We start from the raw sequence: 18,761 nt of genomic DNA, 5'->3' as shown, positions 1-18,761 counted from the left end.
ACAGTAAAATGACCCAAAAGCAGCTAGTCCCATTCCCAGCTGCGTGTAAGCCTAGAAACAGACACTAGAAGATTGTGGCTAATAGAGAACTCAGCCAGTTAGAGAGGAGTCAGGTTGCATCCAAAAATGGCACCCTATATTGTATATAGTGCACTACTGTAGACCCCATAGGGCACTATATAGGGAATAGAGTGTCATTTGGGACACACAGCCTACATAAGGTACGATAGCACTTTGCAGCTCAGGGGTGGCGACATGTCACAAAAGGTGATAAAACTGCGTGTAAGAAAAATTATAATTAACCACACTTTTACAGTGCCATTGTTCAAAGTTTAAGACGCCACCACCCATATTTTCCCTGGGAAGTAAAGCGCTACCAGTGCCACTGGGCAGCAGAAAGTATACGGGCGGGCACAGCAGGACAAAATGTAAAAACAGGATATTCACTGATGTATGGTCGAGTGCCGGCCAGAGTGGCGTAGTGCGAGTGAGAGCCGAGGAATGCCAAGTGCGGCGCTGAAAGAGAAAGAAAAGAGAAAAAAGAGAGAGAGAGAGAGAGAGAGAAGAATGAAGAGAGAGAGAGAGAAGGATGAAGAGAGAGATGAAGAGTGTGGGAGAGAACGTATGTGAGCTTCTCCCACACACTGGTTGCATTTGAAAATGACACCCTATTCCCTATGTAGTGCACTACTTTTGACCAGAGCCCTATGCAGTTTCAGATCAAAAGTAGTGCACTTATATAAGGAATAGGGCGCCATTTGAGACGCAAGCCTCTATAAACCCCCTGATGAAATCTTATTAGTGACAAGCAAAGAAAAAGAGGAGAAATGACATCAAAACGCCTGAGGGGAAAACGAGTCAGTCCGACGCCCACTGAAAAAGAGAACTGTCCATCTCTTGTGTGTAAAACCGCCGAAACCGCCGTTTCTCTTCACTCCGCTCAACAGTGTATTGGCGTCAACAATGTAGCCTACTGTACTGTAACAAGGATAGGGAATAGCAACCTGGGGTGTGAGTGTTTGTGTTCTAAATCCTGTCTTCGGGAGGGATGTTATGGTTCATTATAATTGTGCTGACCGTGCCGCTCGCCCCTTGGAGTCTGTTTGTACTGTCAGATAGTGTTGCTGATCAGGAAATGTCGCTGGCTGGGTCCCAAATGGCACCTTTTCCCCTATATAGTGTACTACTTCTGACCAGGGCACATAGCGAACTATTGCACTATGTAGGGAATTGGGTGCCATTTGGGACACAACCCTGGATTTCCATAACGAAGTGTTAACATTATCAGCCTGGTGTATTATCTATCTTGCTTTATACAATGGGTGGGTCTAATCCTGAATGCTGATTGGTTAAAACCGCATTCCAGCCGGTATCTATTCCACAAGTTACCACAGGCTAAATCTATGACGTTAAAATGCCTATTTACTCTGTTCCATCAGACTGCGCAATCAACTGTATCTTCAGCCCAGCCAAGCGATTTACATTTGCAACATTGTTTCAATGTTCAAATTCAATCTCCAACTGTCCCATAATAATGAATGTGTCGGGAGTCGGGACGAGACAGACAGGCAGGCAGCGTTTCTCAGCCAGTCGAAATCATGGATATATACAAAGAAATGTTAATTGAAAAAATGTCAAACGAAACTAAATGCAGCCAGTTTGCAGTCTTTCCAGCTTCAGTTTGAAGTGACTGTGTTAGCTCTGTTGTTGGCTAGCTCTGAACAACAGTGTCCTGACGAGAGAGCACATTTTCTATGCCAGGCGAAATCGCACCTCATTAGCTCATTGTTATGGATCTATCCACATAAATGTCACCAGTAAACAGCTTAAACAAATGGAAATGCAGCTACTTTGCTGTTATTCTGGCTGTTATTCTGTCTGTACTTTGTGAGGTGAGCTAGCTAGCAACAAGGAATAAGAATGTTGCCAGCCAGCATGGCAATGGAACATTTAGAACGAACGACTGTGTCGCGTCTCTGGCAACCGAACCGATAGAGCGACCGACCAGCCGGCTTGGGTAGCAACCCTAGATTTGTGTCTAGGGCCTAACAACACCCATGCCAATATATCCTCCAAACACCGGCTTCTCGGGCATTATCACTTAAGTGTGTCTCTCCACTCTCTCTTACACTCCATCATGCCTGCAGCCCTTAAGCCATCCTTTTGCTGGAGGTGCCTTCCTTGTGTAAGCAGTCTTTATAACAGCCGCTACCCGCCCTCTGATCGACTTATTGATACATTCCTCTCAAGGGTGTGTGTGTGTGTAAGGTTGAGAGAGAGAGGAAAATACTATCAGTAAATTGGTTAACTAGCATTATGATTACAATGTTTTGTAACAGAGAAAAACAGTCAACGTTATTACTGCGTTCTTCCTGAGTACCAGTGTTAGAGATAAAAGATCATGTAAATTCTCCATACATGTAAATTCTGGCCAACCAGACAACACTGCTATGTATCCTATGTACATTCCACAACTGACCACATAATCTTTAGGCCATTTACATTTCAGGTAGAATTTTCCCTTAGATAGAGATCTAGGATCAGCTTCCCCCTCCCCAATCCTCACCTTAACCATTAGTGGGCAAAATACAAAATGGACCAAGATCAGTGTCTAGAGGCAAATTCATCCTACACTGATAAAAGTCTGGGCCCTGGCCAATCACAACCAGGTCTCACCTTTGCCCTGGTTCCTGGGGGGTAGAGGGGGGGCATCTGCCACGGGGGAAGAGGAAGTGAGGTCGGTGGAGGCGGAGTACATCTGGTTGGTGAAGGCGCTGTAAGACATGCGCTGCTGTTTGTCCCGGTGGCTGATGAAGCCCGGCAGAGACAGCTTGTCATGGGGAGACAGGCTGGACGAGTGGCAGAAACTCTGGGGCCGCGGGGAACGGTCCTTCTTTATGGGACTAGGCTGCAGACAGAGAGGGAGAGAGAGACAAGTGTCAACTTGGAAGAGGGTGAACTTAGGAACTTTGACTTTCAAGTAGGCCTAGATCATGCATTGATGTCAATGCGAGATGGGTGCAAATACACTACATGACCAAAAGTATGTGGACACCTGCTTGTCGAACATCTCATTCCAAAATCATGGGCATTAATATGGAGTTGGTCCTCCCTTTGCTGCTATAACAGCCTCCACTCTTCTGAGAAGGCTTTCCACTAGATGTGGAAAGCCTTCCCAGAACATTGCTGCAGGGACTTGCTTCCATTCAGCCACAAGAGCATTAGTGAGGTCGGGCACTGATGTTGGGTGATTAGGCCAGGCTCGCAGTCGGTGTTCCAATTCATCCCAAAGATGTTTGATGCGGTTGAGATCAGGGCTCTCTGCAGGCCAGTCATGTTCTTCCACACCGATCTTGACAAAGCATTTCTGTATGGACCTCGCTTTGTGCACGAGGGCATTGTCATGCTGAAACAGGAAAGGGCCTTCCCCAAACTGTTGCCACAAAGTTGGAAGCGCTGGATCGTCTAGAATGTCATTTTATCATGTAGTGTTAACATTTCCCTTATATGGAACTAAGGGGCCTAGACCAAACCAAGGAAAACAGCCCCAGACCATTATTCCTCCTCCACCAAACTTGACAGTTGACACTATGCATTGCGGAGTAAGCGTTCTACTGGCATCCGCCAAACCACATACTTTTGTATATATATAGAGTATTTGCACATGGATTTCAAGTTGTGTGCTCTGTCCAGACGTGTGGACCTGCAGTCCCAGTCTGACCTTGTCATCGAGATCATCATCGCTCTCGTCCAGCTCCTCCAGCCTCAGGCTCCACTCATACTCCACGTGGACATGTGGGTAATACTTCCCCGCTGCAGCCTGCACCAGCTGAAACAAGGAAATACAGAGGACATACAAATGAACACACAGTGAACAGTGGTCCCGTGTGGCTCCGTTGGTAGTGCATGGCGCTTGCTACGCCCGGGCTGTGGGTTCGATTCCCACGGGGGACCAGTATGAACTCCCTGCTGTAAGTGTCCGAGCGTCTGTTAAATGACGTAAATGTAATTATAGCCCGTAAGTCAGTCGAAGGGAACTCTATCATAACCAACAATGAATACCTCCAACATTCATTTGATTGTTTGCCCTCCCCTTAAATTTGATGTTCAAAACATGACATAATATCACTGATGGTAAAAGCACCAACTTAAGTTTTCTGTGTGCAAATAGTAACCGTACATCAGCAACAGCCTCCTCTCTGAAGTCACTAGAAGCCTGGGTAGGTCTTTGGCTGCGGCCATCTAGTGTCCAAAGATGTGCCTGTCAACAAGTCCCTTCGATCTATACTATCTACCGTGCTGCCACATCATCAGATGAGGCGTGGATGCTACTTCGACAAAGAACACGATTGCATCTCTAAGTACGGCTATCGATTCATGTCATCAACAGTCAAACATATGGTGGCTCGTGTTCACAGTGGGATACTTACTGCCTCCTCACACTGACTGTTCTTCATACGCCTGGCAATATCCAGCGCCGTCTCACCATTCTGATTGGCTAAAAGAACAGGCATGATATTGGTTACGCTAGATGCATACATTCCGTCCACGTATATATAAAACCAGTGGAGGCTGCCGAGGGGAGGACGGCTCATGATAATGGCTGGAACGGAGCGAATGGAATGGCATCAAACACATGGAAGCCATGTGCCAGTACAGCCGTTACCACGAGCCTGTCCTCCCCCAACCTCCTGTGGTATAAAATACAATTCTGATTCGCCAAAAACAGAACAGGCATGTTAACATAACCAAGTCGGAATACATTTACATATGAGTGTGTGTGTTACTCACTGATGTCAGTGGCTGGTTTGCCCCTCAGCAGTAGTTTGAGGCATTCGTGTTTCTCGTACATGCAGCAGTAGTGCAGGGCAGTGTTTCCCCATTCTGTCTGCTTGTCCAGGTTCCCACTGTGACACACACACACACACACACACACACACACACACACACGCACGCACGCACGCACGCACACACACACGCACACGCACGCACACGGTCATGTCACGGGTCACACCCCAGACGCCATTTTGCACAGAGGTAAAGTTGTCACACTGTCGTTCACGCTTTGATCATACATACTGCTTTAAGAGACAAACTGACCTTTAAAATACCTTTTTGTCACTACGGCTGACAAAATATAAACAGAGTGCAAAACATTAGAAACACCTGCTCTTTCCATGACATACTGACCAGGTCATTAAGCCTTCCGACAATCGAGACATGGATTGTGTACGTGCGCCATTCAGAGGGTGAACGGGCAAGACACACGATTTAAGTGACTTTGAACGGGGTATGGTGGTAGGTGCCAGGTGCACTGGTTTAAGTGTGTTGAGAACTGCAGCGCTGCTGGGTTCTTCACGCTCAACTGTTTCACGTGTGTATCAAGAATGGTCCAGCACCCAAAGGACATCCAGCCAACTTGGCATAACTGTGGGGAGCATTGGAGTCAACATGGGCCAGCATCCCTGTGGAACGCTTTCAATACCTTGTAGAGTCCATGCCCCGTCGAATTGAGGCTGTTCTGAGTGCAAAAGGGGGTGCAACTCAATATTAGGAAGGTGTCCTTCACAGTCACACTAGCACGTTGACAGGTAAGTGTTTGGTCCCCGTTTCATCTCCTCCTATCTCTGAATTGAAAACAATTAGGCCAATTACCAAGTTTAAGCATGAAATCGTGAAGGTGGACCGATTAATTAATGAGGAGCCATTTCCCGGTAACAGTCTGCCCGGGGTGCAGCGAGGCAGGGAGCAAACAATTGAAAAGACTGATGAATAAATGAAGGCGGAGAACAAGTGTCTGCCTGACCCAGTTCTGTTCGCCTTGTGGGAATCTAAGCTGTGCTGAGCTCTACTCTGCTCATCTTCCTCTTGCAGCGGTGCAGCGATAGGAAGGGAACACTACTGCTTTCCATGAAGCTATTCCATTGAAATTCTCACATTTAACACCTCAATTTACATGACCAAACGGTGGAAATACTACTTATTTATAATATTCTGTTATGTTTCTTAGTATTTGGGCACAACAGCTTACGGGAAGTGTGTGCTTTCACTGCTTTTAAAATCCAATTTCACATTAGCCCAAAGCTATGGTAGCCTGTATGGGATAAAATGCTTATTTTCACTTTATTGACGGGGCCTTATTTGGTAATTTTACCTGTTTTGTACGAGGAAGTCCACAAGGTGTAGTGAGGTCTGGTCGGCGGTGCGCACAGAGTAGTGGAGCGCAGTCTCTCCGGCCTCCTGAAGGGGGCGATCACATACAGCAAAGACATGAGAGACTTTCGACATGGGGAGAACAGCAGGCAGCATCCATTCTACACTCTCTCTCGCTCAGCATTTAAAGAGGTTGCAGTCAACAAAATGGCTCCTAAAAATAGCACGTCTCCCCCTCAAGGGAAGACTGCGAGTGTGATGCGAACATTTCTATGACAGAGAGAGGTTTGGACGCACCGATGTCGGTAGAAGACACTGAAACGATAAGCCAGCTTCAGTCTACAGCCCTTCCTGCCCAATATGAACAAAGGTCACCGCCACCAGCACCTCATTGGCTGTGATTGAACTCACACTTGCCGAGATAATCAACCATCAAGTCGTTGAGATCTTCCTTGGTGGGTCTATCCTTCAGACAGCACACATGTCGTTGCGTCTCCTTGTGTCTCCTCTAATTGAAAATGACTGGTAGCTACGTCGCTGATTATCTCTGTGAGTCCCCAGTAGGGAGACTTATTTGGGAAGAGTGAGGACACAGTGACACACGCAATACCAATGACTATGAGTCAACCAGAGATGCAGGGTATCCGTTCAGGAAGAGGGAGAGGCTACTTTATCATGTATTCCTGTCACACCCTCACTGTCTGCGGCTCTGGTTACTGATATCTGCTGTCTGCTGGGGATCATTTTAGAATTCACTACTTTTGACCAGAGCCCTGGGATGCAGCCTCTCAGAGCAGATCCACTGACAGCCAGGGTTGTATTAGATATCAGTGAGTCAACCTGGGCTAGAAGCTCTGCCTGCTTTCAAACAGCGTCAGTGACTCATCCCTGGCCACTATTCCCTATGGACTACTTCTGAGAGCACACCGCAGTGCTACGTGGTTCAACGTTTAGTGGGCGGCAGTAGTGATAGCTTAACTGAGTCACTTTTCTCGTTTGGGCATTGTTGTCTTGTCCAACATTGCCCAGTAGTAAAAACTCTTGTTTTTCTCAGTGGACTGCTCATTACTTTGCCCATGTAGAGAACAGTCACCTTACAGACTCAGTGCAATTTAGTATTTCCCTATTAAACAGTACACTTCTGCTCATATTGTAAAACCAACCCCCTCATACCAGATCAGGGCCCATATTCATCAAAGCGTCAGAGTATAGATGCTGATTTAGGATCAGTTTAAACTTTTGGATCATAATGAATAAGATTACATGGACGGGGGGAGGGGGACGGGGACCTGATCCTAGATCAGCAATCCTATGAGACGCTTTAAGAATATGTGCCCTGTTCAGGTGAAATGAGATCGTAATACAGTCCAGGGTCTGTGACGTCAGAGGTCAGACTCACCTGTCCACCCTCGGGCAGTGGCTCCATTAGCTCCACCCCCTCAGCGTACACCTGGATGAGAGACAGCAGGTCCCTGGACTTGACCGCCTCACACAGCTCGATGGTCTTAGCTGCCGAGGAGGTACAGGTCTTCCGTGCAAACTTGTGGTCCACATACTTAGCATTGATGAACTCCTTCCTCACTGTCCTGTAGGAGGGAGAGAGACGCGGGGAAGAGGAGGAGAATAAGGAGACGGTTTTCGGAATGCTTGTGTGGATATTTTCTCCCATAGGGATCCTTTAATTCAGTTTCTAGCACGAACGGTTTCCTGACCAAGATGGATGGATTTTTTTTTTAGCCATGTTGCTAAGATGTCAATGGCCATTCTAGTGTTCCAATTGATTTCTGTGTCTTTTCCCGCCAGACACATCTACCTGCATAAGCTCAAACATACTCCTGATTATGCTTCCAGTGATGTCAAGGGACAAGTGAAAGTGAGGTAACATTTCCACGGAGCTTCTAGTTTCGAAGAAGTTCATGTAGTCGTTGATGACTCTGAGTACTTACATGTCACTTGAAGGTGTGGGTTTGGGTGAGGGACCAGGAAGGTTCTCCTCCATTATTTCATTGAAACTACTGTTCCCTACGTTCTTAGCCAGCTGTGAAGGGAAAAAAAATCAAGTCACTTGTGAATGTCAAGATGCTCGTTAGAAGCACTTTGCTCGAATTGCCGTAATCACAATCACGTTGTAATCCAGATGTATTTATTTCTATCCTGTTTCTGAATCTATTTTGCATGTTGATCTACTGTGTATACCAAATGTATTTCTTTTTTCACTCACCAAGAGTTCAGAGGTGCCTAGCTTATCTAGCTCCATGGATTGGATGCGTGAGATGTGAACTCCCATCTCCCGGTGGATTCCAGAGCACTCGATGCAGGTCAGGATGCCCAGGTTAGTGGACAGCCATTTTGGATCTAAGGGCACAGACAACATGACAATGTACTCAAGTTAGAGAGCAGCCATTTTGTGGAGCACAGGCTTGTGGATAAGCGTCTTGGCTACACAACCACAAAAATATGGCTGGAATTTACAGTTTAGTGCACAGCTGTTTTGGCTCCAAAAAGAACATAGATGTTTTTTCAAAGTACTAACACAAATATACAATTTACAGTGTAAATCCAGAACGATAATGCTGAACACAAGGGGGTTTCATTTTTGATCTGAACACTTGCATGTAGCCCCAAACAAAAGAAAACGGACTGATGCGGGGAGGGACAAACTGAACGTATAAAACAATTTTGTTTTCGTTTTCCGTTGCAAAACGTTTTGCTATGGTGTGCACAAATGAATATAACCCAGGTCCACCATCACCATCAAATGTGAGCAGCGGCAATGCACAGCACATACCACTAGAGGGCCTCGGCAGCCTCAGACCCACCAACCATACCGACTGGACTACCAGAGCTCAGCAACTAGAAAACATTGCATCATTCTGTGTCAAGCAGAACGCCTGTACATGCTCTGACAGCAGAGCCATGTGGTGGAGGGCTAGAGAGGCTTTGGGCTCTTCCCAGTAAACCGCTACAGTGACTGACACCACAGCCAAGCATGAGTGATGCAACTTAAGGAGGCTTAAACCCAAGCCTAAGAGCCCTACGCAGCTATGCAGATGTAAACACACTATTTTTACAGATGGCTGAGTGCTGTTAGCTGTTAGGCTAACTAGCGTGTCCGGATTTGACAGGTCTGTGCCGGACGGACTCAGGCGGGTGGAATGGTTTCAGAATCGGCCAAACACCAATGAGTCACATGCAGGATGGCAAAAGATGACCGAAGAGATGACAGGAAGCACAGGGTGGGGCGAGAGCTCTAGAGCTGCAAAAAAACATTTGACACTAATACTCCTCTAGAGAGCTGTATTTCAGGCAGGATGGGCCGCAGGAGCAACCTAAATAACCCTGCAGTACACTAGCGCATTATCAACGCATTATCAAATAAGCTCACACCATAGAGGGGAAATCAGCAAAACTCTGCCTGTGTGTGTATGAATTATGTAATGTAGTGATGTAACGATGTTGTCGCAACAAACGCAGGATTTTTCTTCTTCGCTAGTGGCCTGCACTCTCCTCAGTGGGATCTGTGTGTTTATGCTGACAGTGTGTGTGTGTGTGTATTGGGGGGAGTCAGAGGGCCAGGGTGTCTCTGCTTGGGGAGTGCTGAGCCTCTGTTTTTACAGCAGGGGAGGATCAAGTCGGAGGGCCATGGGCCAGAAAGGACCAGCACCACTGTTCTATCCTGAATACAGAAAAGGCTCCTGGTGCTGCTTTGCTGCTTGTTTGGTTAAGGGTGACTTTGCAGGAGAGCTGCATAGCATATGCCTAACTACTGAGGGAGATAGGGAGCAGCCATGACAGTGCAGAAGAGTGGATCGATGTTGGGCTGAGCAGGGACTTCTGAGGGACAACCTTGAAGATGGTTGAGGATGTGTGAGTTCTATGGTGATGTGTGATTTCTACAGGAATGTGTGAGTTCTACATGGATGTGTGAGTTCTACATGGATGTGTGAGTTCTATAGGGATGTGTGAGTTCTACATGGATGTGTGAGTTCTACATGGATGTGTGAGTTCTATAGGGATGTGTGAGTTCTACATGGATGTGTGAGTTCTACATGGACGTGTGAGTTCTATAGGGATGTGTGAGTTCTACAGGGATGTGTGAGTTCTACATGGATGTGTGAGTTCTACATGGATGTGTGAGTTCTACATGGATGTGTGACTTCTACAGGAATGTGTGAGTTCTACATGGATGTGTGAGTTCTACAGGAATGTGTGAGTTCTACAGGGATGTGTGAGTTCTACAGGGATGTGTGAGTTCTACAGGGGTGTGTGAGTTCTACAGGGATGTGTGAGTTCTACAGGGGTGTGTGAGTTCTACATGGATGTGTGAGTTCTACATGGATGTGTGAGTTCTACATGGATTTGTGACTTCTACAGGAATGTGTGAGTTCTACATGGATGTGTGAGTTCTACAGGAATGTGTGAGTTCTACAGGGATGTGTGAGTTCTACAGGGGTGTGTGAGTTCTACAGGGATGTGTGAGTTCTACCGGGAGGTGTGTGTTCAAGGGCGAGATAAAATGCCGCAGCAAAGGTGCCGTTGTCTTCTGTAGTGGTATAGTGGAGAATCTACAATGTGAGAACCCCTTGGAAAACCACAGCGGTTGTGCATGTCCCAGGACCAAACACACGGGCACCCATAGATGTCGTACGATACGTACCTGCAGCGCCACAGTCACAGCAGACTTCATTGCCAGGCATGCGCAGCACCTCCTCTATGATGGCTTTGGTCAGGTCCTCCAGGCCATCCTCTCCTCCTACTCCGTCCTCTTCTCCGCGGAACGCCATGTTCAGAGCTTCCTCCTTACTGTTGGATAGCACAGAGATCCAGCTACACGCGGCACAGAGAAAGGAAAGAGCAGAGAGAACAAGTTATTACAAAAGCACGGGGGTTTTCAACACGTACAAGCACTGAGTTACATAGGTAGAGGCTTTTAGACGAGAGGACCACAGTGGAAAGAAGTCCTTGACCATTTCCCGATGTGTTTCTGCTGTCATTTGATGTATTTTGAACGGTCAAATCAAATCAAATCAGATGGGACCACTCCAACTCCATCTGATGCTATCTATATCTACACTCTGTGTATTATTAGAAACTGGGTGCTTTGAGCCCTGAATGCTGATTGGCCGAAACATGTATTTTAACAGCTCTAATTACGTTGGTAACCAGTTTATAATAGCAATAAGGCACCTCGGGGGTTTGTGAAATGTGGCCAATGTACCATGGCTAACGGCTCTGTCCAGGCACTCCGCGTTGCGTCGTGTATAAGAACAGCATTTAGCTGTGGTATATTGGCCCTATACCACACCCTGTTGGGCCTTCTTGCTTAAATATAACTGTATACTGCCTTACATCTTGACAGCTACTTTGCATTCAACCTACATAGGACCTACATTTGCCTACAGTGTCAACCACATACTGTAGTGTACAATACACAACCCTATCCAACCAGCCACAGCCCCAGATACCCTCTCATGACATTCAAACCAACACATCTGAACAATCGCCACGCACACACACACAAATTGGCAGGAAGTAACTGCCAATCAAACATGAGTCGGCGGCTGCTGTTGTTCAGCACAGAACAGTACATCACAACTCACTCTGCCATTAGACTGGTAGTTAGACTAGACTGTGTCCCAAATGGCACCATATTTCCTATATGGGCCCTGGACAAAAGTAGTGCACTACATAGGGAATAAGGTGCCATTTGGACAATGCATCGGAGTCAGGCTCAATGGGACTGACGTCAGTCCTGCTGTCCCCGTCACCCATCTACAGGACACAGCACAGGACACAGCACATGACACAGGACAGGACACAGCAGAGGACTCAGCAGAGGACACAGTACAGGACACAGGACATAGTACATGACACAGGACAGGACACAGCAGAGGACTCAGCAGAGGACACAGTACAGGACACAGGACATAGTACATGACACAGCAGAGGACTCAGCAGAGGACACAGTACATGACACAGGACAGGACACAGCAGAGGACTCAGCAGAGGACACAGTACAGGACACAGGACATAGTACATGACACAGCACAGGACACAGCACATAACACAGGACAGGACATAGTACATGACACAGGACAGGACACAGCAGAGGACTCAGCAGAGGACACAGTACAGGACACAGGACATAGTACAGGACACAGCACAGGACACAGCACATAACACAGGACAGGACATAGTACATGACACAGGACAGGACACAGCAGAGGACTCAGCAGAGGACACAGTACAGGACACAGGACAGGACATAGTACATGACACAGGACAGGACACAGCAGAGGACTCAGCAGAGGACACAGTACAGGACACAGGACAGGACATAGTACATGACACAGGACAGGACACAGCAGAGGACTCAGCAGAGGACACAGTACAGGACACAGGACATAGTACATGACACAGCACAGGACACAGCACATAACACAGGACAGGACATAGTACATGACATAGTACATGACACAGGACAGGACACAGCAGAGGACTCAGCAGAGGACACAGTACAGGACATAGTACATGACACAGGACAGGACACAGCAGAGGACATAGCAGAGGACACTGTACAGGACACAGCAGAGGACATAGTACAGGACACAGCAGAGGTCACAATACAGGACACAGCACATGACACAGGATAGGACACAGCAGAGGACACAGCACAGGTGTGTGCGGGTGAACGAGTGAAAAATAAGAAATTAGACAACGTTATGCAGAGATGTGGGTGTTCTTGTGTCTTTAAGGGTGAACGTGTTTACTTGCGATGCACAAGACATGGGTGGGCGAGCATGTGATTGCGTAATGCTGAGATATTGTCAAGTGATAAGTGTTTTAATCCAAACACTCGCATGAAGCGACTTCATCACTGTATGGTTTGCCTCAGCTGGAAGTGCGTGACAGCATAGAGCTGAGAGTGTGGAGTCAGCATTTGTATGTATATGTGTGTGTGCGGGTGTGTGCATGAGTGTGTGAGTGTGTGTGTTCCCTAGTTACAGATACTTAATGAACTTACTGATATTTTGAATTGCAGCTGAGTTGTGGTTATGTCCCAAAATGGCACCCTATTCCCTATGAAATGCACTACTTTTGACCAGAACCCTATGACCCCTGGTGAAAAGTACACTTAGAAAAAAAGGTGTTGAGTAGAACCATACAGGGTTCTTCAGTTTGTCCCCATACAGGGTTCTTCGGTTTGTACCCTTTTTGGTGCAGAGGGTTCTATCTAAAACCCTGTATGTAGAGTTCTTCAAATAACCCCCTGTAAATGGTTCTACCTAGAACCCTCTATGAAGGGTTCTGCCTAGAAGGGTTCTGCCTCTATGAAGGGTTCTACCAAGAACCATTTTATCATCTAAAGTTTCTTCCTATAATCGTCTGTGAAGGGTTCTACAGAGAACCCTTTTATCCTTGGAAGGTTCTTCCTAGAACCCTCTATGAATGGTTCCACCAGCCTTTTTAGCGTTTAAAATGTTATTATTTATTACAATGCATTCCATATATCATAAGGCCTTTCTTCGAGGGCCTAATTATAGCCCAACACAGTGGTGGCATGCATATTCTGGTTCACAAGCCACATCAGGCCTGCAAGTCACATTATGCTGGCTTGCAAAGTGATGTGTAATTCTATTGGAATACAGCCAGAGTTAAGATATCCAACAAGTGGAATTGTTAATCACCTACAACCTGAATTCAGAATGACTGTCAGGGTATGGAAGACTGCATATTGAGACTACCTCAATCATCTAAACTGGAACAACCATATCAGTAACGGGTGAAATAAATCAAATTTCTTACAGATGGGATTAGTTTAAAAAACGGTATGTTATTTATCTTTGTGTAACATAAAATTAATCAACCAAGCAATGTACATGCAAAAACACAGATATTACAGTAAAACAAACAATTACGTAAGTCAATAGAGCATGATGGGAAATATTATATATGGTTCTATGCAGAATCCTTCTTGCATTCCAAAGAATCCTTCTTGCCTTCCAAATATTCTAAATATTCTAAAAAAACTTTTTTGCTGACGTGCTAATTGAGCGAATGTCAGTGACTGACATAACAATTGAAAAACTGCTGATGCACAACCACATTTTCGAAATTGCACCTTGTGTGTTCTACAATTATAACAAAAAAGAAATACATATCTGGAAATGTATCAGCGTGCCGACGCCAGTTGCCCATCCCAGGGTTACAGTGACCTGAATAACAACCATAGATCCCACAGATACATGAAGATACCCTTACCGCTGCTAGCACTTAGCAGTCCTCTCTCTCTCTCAGGGATAAAAAAAAAAAATCCCTCATTGTCAATGGACCATGGACACTAGACAAAACCTCTAAACCTTTTCCGTTAAAGAAAACAGTGTGTTTCTTTGTTAAACCTCACCGATCTCGTCTTTCACACTCACACATTAACAGTGCAAGGTTCATCGCTTCAGCATGCATTACTATAGAGCTGGCACGGTAATTGTATAAACCCACCCCCCATAGCAAACACGTCTTCGGTTACCTAGGCAATACCCCCCAGCAGCAGCACGTGCAGTCAGGTGCGGAGACGAGGAGAAAATGTGCGTTTTTGCTATTAATGCGATTATAACGGTGACCGAGTCACGTGGCTGACAAATAACCGTAACCCCAAATTCCATCACAGTCTTAACATACTATGTACCTGCCTTTGGAGTTGGATACTAATAGGAGGTGGATGTTTACAATGTGGGGGGGGACTGTCACGGTACACTTACATGACAAACTCCTGTTCATCCTCAGCCTGGAAGTGATAGGTCCGGTTATCTGTTGGCAGAGAGAAGATGAGACGGGAACGTGATCTCTCGGACCCAGCAGACACTGTGTAATCACGTGACGTGACATAGCCCTGTGGAGATGCACGGCGGAGTAATTCACAAGCACAGCGTGTTTCAGGCGTTGTCATGGCACCATTCAAACAGGACGCCAGGAAAATGGAGCGTGTGAAAGAGCTTACTGGCGACCCGTGGCACAAAAGTGTCTATTCTACGCTTCCTGTTTCTGAATTCCTACAGAAGGTAATATAAGGCCCCCATTTCTCACAGCTCACCTCACGCCCATGGTAACTACTGTGTTGGTGTGGGGGTTACAGGAAGAGGTACTTACGGGAAATGAGATCGAAGCACTTCCTGTCCTCAGCACAGGGCTTGACCTGGCAGGTGAGCAGGTTGAGTTTCACAGGCTGCCTGTTGGACTGCACGAACACACAGAGACAGACGACTTAGCTATTTGACAGAAATTCAGGAAAAGGAATCTGTCCATCACCCAGTATTGGTGCTATGAAACTAACGCTACAAGCCTATCTGACTCTGGATGGTCCCGTGTGGCTCAGTTGGCAGAGCACGGCACTTGCAACGCCATAGTTGTGGGATCGATTCCCATGGGGGACCAGTACAAACAAACATAAAAATGTTTGCACTCACTGCTCTGGATCAGAGTGTCTGGAAAATGACAGGTTGGTAAAGGAATAGGTCAACTCATCTGCTGATGTTAGGCATTGTGGGTAATGTCCTTTTGTTTCGACTGAATAAAGAAATCCGTTTCGACACCTTGTAGAGCCCCATGTGATTTGAGACACAGCCTGACCACTAGACTTAACAGTGTATGCAGCTAGCCTAGGGAGAATCCCAGGTATTCCCTCAGTACTGTGTCTGTGGTCCAGGCATCGCCACTTTGGCTTGGCTTCAGTTACGATACCCACTGTAATATTATGATAACAGCAGTGTGATCAGCTGGCACGTGTGTAGACTGGGCACTGCATTGTGACTGTGCCCGGGCATGTGGGCAGTGGGGATGGTGGGGGGGATGTTAACAAAACGTCAACGGACTGTGATGAGCCCTGTGGTGAGGCTTGCCAGGCTGGCACAGGGGCTGATGGGTAATATACATGGAGAAGGAGCGGCAACAAGCCGTCAGACAAAGAACAGGGGACAAGTACATTTGCGCGTTTCCTTGAAAGGATGGTGGAAGTATGGGTGGAAATGAGGAATCGATTAGTGACATTCGGGGGAGTTCACCGCAATGTAGAGCTGCAATAATAAAAACAGGGGCCAGCTAGATTGTGTGTGTGTGTGTGTGTGTGTGCTCTCTCACACATCCTTGTGTGCATGTGTGTCTGTCTATCTAGCAGCACAGTATCCACAGACCCCGAGAAGAGTAGAGCCAGCACCACACTCAGTGATGAGTCACCACAGCAACAGGAGAGGGAGGGGGCTAAGGGGTTGCCTTGGCAACCCACCCATGTCGATTCCTCTCTGCCAACTGCTAGATTGATAGTGGCCTACACAGCTTCCTTCCTACTGGATGTTGCCTTTGATCTAGCCTCGACAGGAGTGTGTAAGGGTGCTCAAGTTGTGTGTGTGTGTGTTTTGTCACTCACCGTAGCATGAGCGATGGTGAGCATGCCACCCTTCACTGAACACTTCCTCCTCTGCCACACCTTCCTCAGCCTGCAGGAAGACAACACCAAGTCACAACGAAGGATCCGAAAAGGGCTCTTCATGTCTGTGTATGTTCAGTGCTGTTCAGTGTCTGTGTGTGTGTGTGTGTGACCTACCCATCACTCTTCTTCATCAGGTAGCCTTTCTTCTCACAGCCAAACTCTTTGTTGCCCTGCAGCTGGTGCATACTATAGCCACCCTGCTTACTCTGGGAGTCCTGCAGTAACACACACAGTGTTTAGACACAGAAAACACAGCAACTCACCACACATAACCAACCAAATATGCCTCTTACAGAGAGTGCAGGCCAGGGTCGTGTGTGTGTGTGTGTGTGTGTGTGTGTGTGTGTGTGTGTGTGTGTGTGTGTGTGTGTGTGTGTGTGTGTGTGTGTGTGTGTCTGACCCACATGGCCGTTATTATTTCTTGGGTCACATTTGATGTTCAAAGGATCATGGAGTGCGTCCCAAATGGCACCCAACTCTCCATTTAGTGCGCTACTTTTCCACTTTTTCCGGTCAAAAGAAGGGCACTACATAGAGAATAGGGAGCCACTTGGGAGGCACACATGTTCCAACACACTATCAGATGAAAAACACAGCAGGTTTCTAATGGAGAGACACAGTGGAGGGCATGCTCTTCAAAATCTGTCAGAAGCATGCTAGCACTTACTCTTCTAGACTTGAGTCCAGACGAGCAGCGAGTAGAGGGGAATAGAGAGAGAGAGAGTGTGAAAGAAGCCGCCGAGGTGTAGTTGTGAGTGAGAGAGCGCCTGCCCTCATTGAGTGTAGGTGTTAGTGTGGTACGGTATGATGAGTGAGTGAGTGATTGCGTGAGTGACAACATTTGTGTCTGGGCGTTATAAACCAGAGGATGTTCAGTGTGGATCGTCGGCTCCGTCCCAAATGGCACCCTGTTCCCTATATAGTGCACCACTTTCACCCATGGGGCTCGGGGCTCTGGTCAAAATGAGTGCTCTATGTAAGGAATAGGGTGCCATTTTTGGGACACATACAGATAGTTGTAGCTGTGTTGACACGGCGGGCCAGTCCCTCTCACTTAGGCTCTGCTCACTATTATACAGTAGCAACATGCAAAACACAGCGAGCAGCTAGCAATGAGTGTGAGACTGAGTGATAAACCTAATTGATGTGTTTGGCAGTTGTGACCTGTGAGTGCTTAGAATGAGGTTAGGGTAGGTTAGTTAAAGGGCTAATGAAGCCTCATTTTTTTTAAATCTCAATATCAAACCTTTTGGGGTAACAGTTAAGTACCTAACTGTGATTGTTTTCAATTAAAATGGTCAAAAATAAACTAAAATAGCTTCTTAGCAAACAGCAATTTCTCAAACAAGAATGTTGCTAGGACTGTCTGGGAGTGGTCTGAGTGGTGAGTGGAAAACTAAAAACTAGCCGTTATTGGCAGAGAGGTTTGAAACACTCTTTCTTATTGGACTATTAACTCATTTACTGCCTGGTGATGTCACCAGGCAGGCCAAAACTCAATCCCACCAAAACAGGCAGTCTTTTCAAACAGCTTTCACACTAAAAGGGCATTATCATAATTTTCACAATTTCAAAGTATTATTCTGAGCTCATAATGTGGAAATATATATAAAACACAGGAAAATCCCATTTTTGACTACACTGGACTTTTAAGACAGTAAGTTGCTCTCCACTAAGCAGCCAGTGAGGCACAACACTGGTTACCAGCCAAGGCCTACTAAACACTGGCTACCAGCATGGTACAGCACTGGGTACTCACTCTGCACTACAGGAGACTAGCTAGTAGCTACACCCTCTAAGGGTGAAAGGTTAGGGTTGAGGACTGAGGAGTCTACTGCTGCGGTCTCATTTTCCACCAAACATTGATTTTGCGGCACACATGGCTGGAGGGAGTTTCCACTGTTTTCCCTAATTGTCAACTCTGGCTTGGGCCCACTTGGCCCAGTTAGGACTAGATTGTTCAGGTTCTGCCTACCTCCTTCTGGTCCAGCTGAAGGGATGACTTGATCAAGTCTCTGAGAGCCGTCAGCTGTTTCTTCTCCTCGTCCTGGGTCTGCTTTATCTGAGAAGGACATACACCGGGTGAGATAAGACAAAACAAACGAACACACACACACACACTCAA

At 46.6% G+C, this 18,761-nt stretch overlaps 1 protein-coding gene across 6 annotated transcripts in view; it reads right to left on the bottom strand.

Annotated features, from left to right (window-relative positions):
* The window catches only part of asap1b (ArfGAP with SH3 domain, ankyrin repeat and PH domain 1b), a 67,036-nt gene that overhangs the window by 8,848 nt on the left and 39,427 nt on the right, over positions 1–18,761 (bottom strand). For 2 of the 6 annotated variants that reach the window (XM_036944204.1, XM_021562907.2), the window contains exons 11-26: positions 18,612–18,698; positions 17,304–17,312; positions 16,751–16,851; positions 16,574–16,643; positions 15,301–15,388; positions 14,913–14,961; positions 10,811–10,980; positions 8,375–8,508; positions 8,100–8,191; positions 7,553–7,739; positions 6,155–6,240; positions 4,792–4,907; positions 4,431–4,498; positions 3,722–3,829; positions 2,677–2,908; positions 448–516 (exon numbers count right to left, since the gene is read on the bottom strand). In XM_036944204.1, coding sequence (XP_036800099.1) covers positions 448–516; positions 2,677–2,908; positions 3,722–3,829; positions 4,431–4,498; positions 4,792–4,907; positions 6,155–6,240; positions 7,553–7,739; positions 8,100–8,191; positions 8,375–8,508; positions 10,811–10,980; positions 14,913–14,961; positions 15,301–15,388; positions 16,574–16,643; positions 16,751–16,851; positions 17,304–17,312; positions 18,612–18,698 — 1,666 coding nt within the window. The remainder of the gene's footprint in view (positions 1–447; positions 517–2,676; positions 2,909–3,721; positions 3,830–4,430; positions 4,499–4,791; positions 4,908–6,154; positions 6,241–7,552; positions 7,740–8,099; positions 8,192–8,374; positions 8,509–10,810; positions 10,981–14,912; positions 14,962–15,300; positions 15,389–16,573; positions 16,644–16,750; positions 16,852–17,303; positions 17,313–18,611; positions 18,699–18,761) is intronic. The other 4 variants (XM_021562908.2, XM_021562904.2, XM_036944205.1 and 1 more) reach the window with 3 other exon arrangements.

The sequence above is a fragment of the Oncorhynchus mykiss genome, chromosome 15, assembly GCF_013265735.2.
Source record: "Oncorhynchus mykiss isolate Arlee chromosome 15, USDA_OmykA_1.1, whole genome shotgun sequence".
Lineage (NCBI taxonomy): Eukaryota > Metazoa > Chordata > Actinopteri > Salmoniformes > Salmonidae > Oncorhynchus > Oncorhynchus mykiss.
This window is presented reverse-complemented; position numbering and strand designations above follow the sequence as displayed.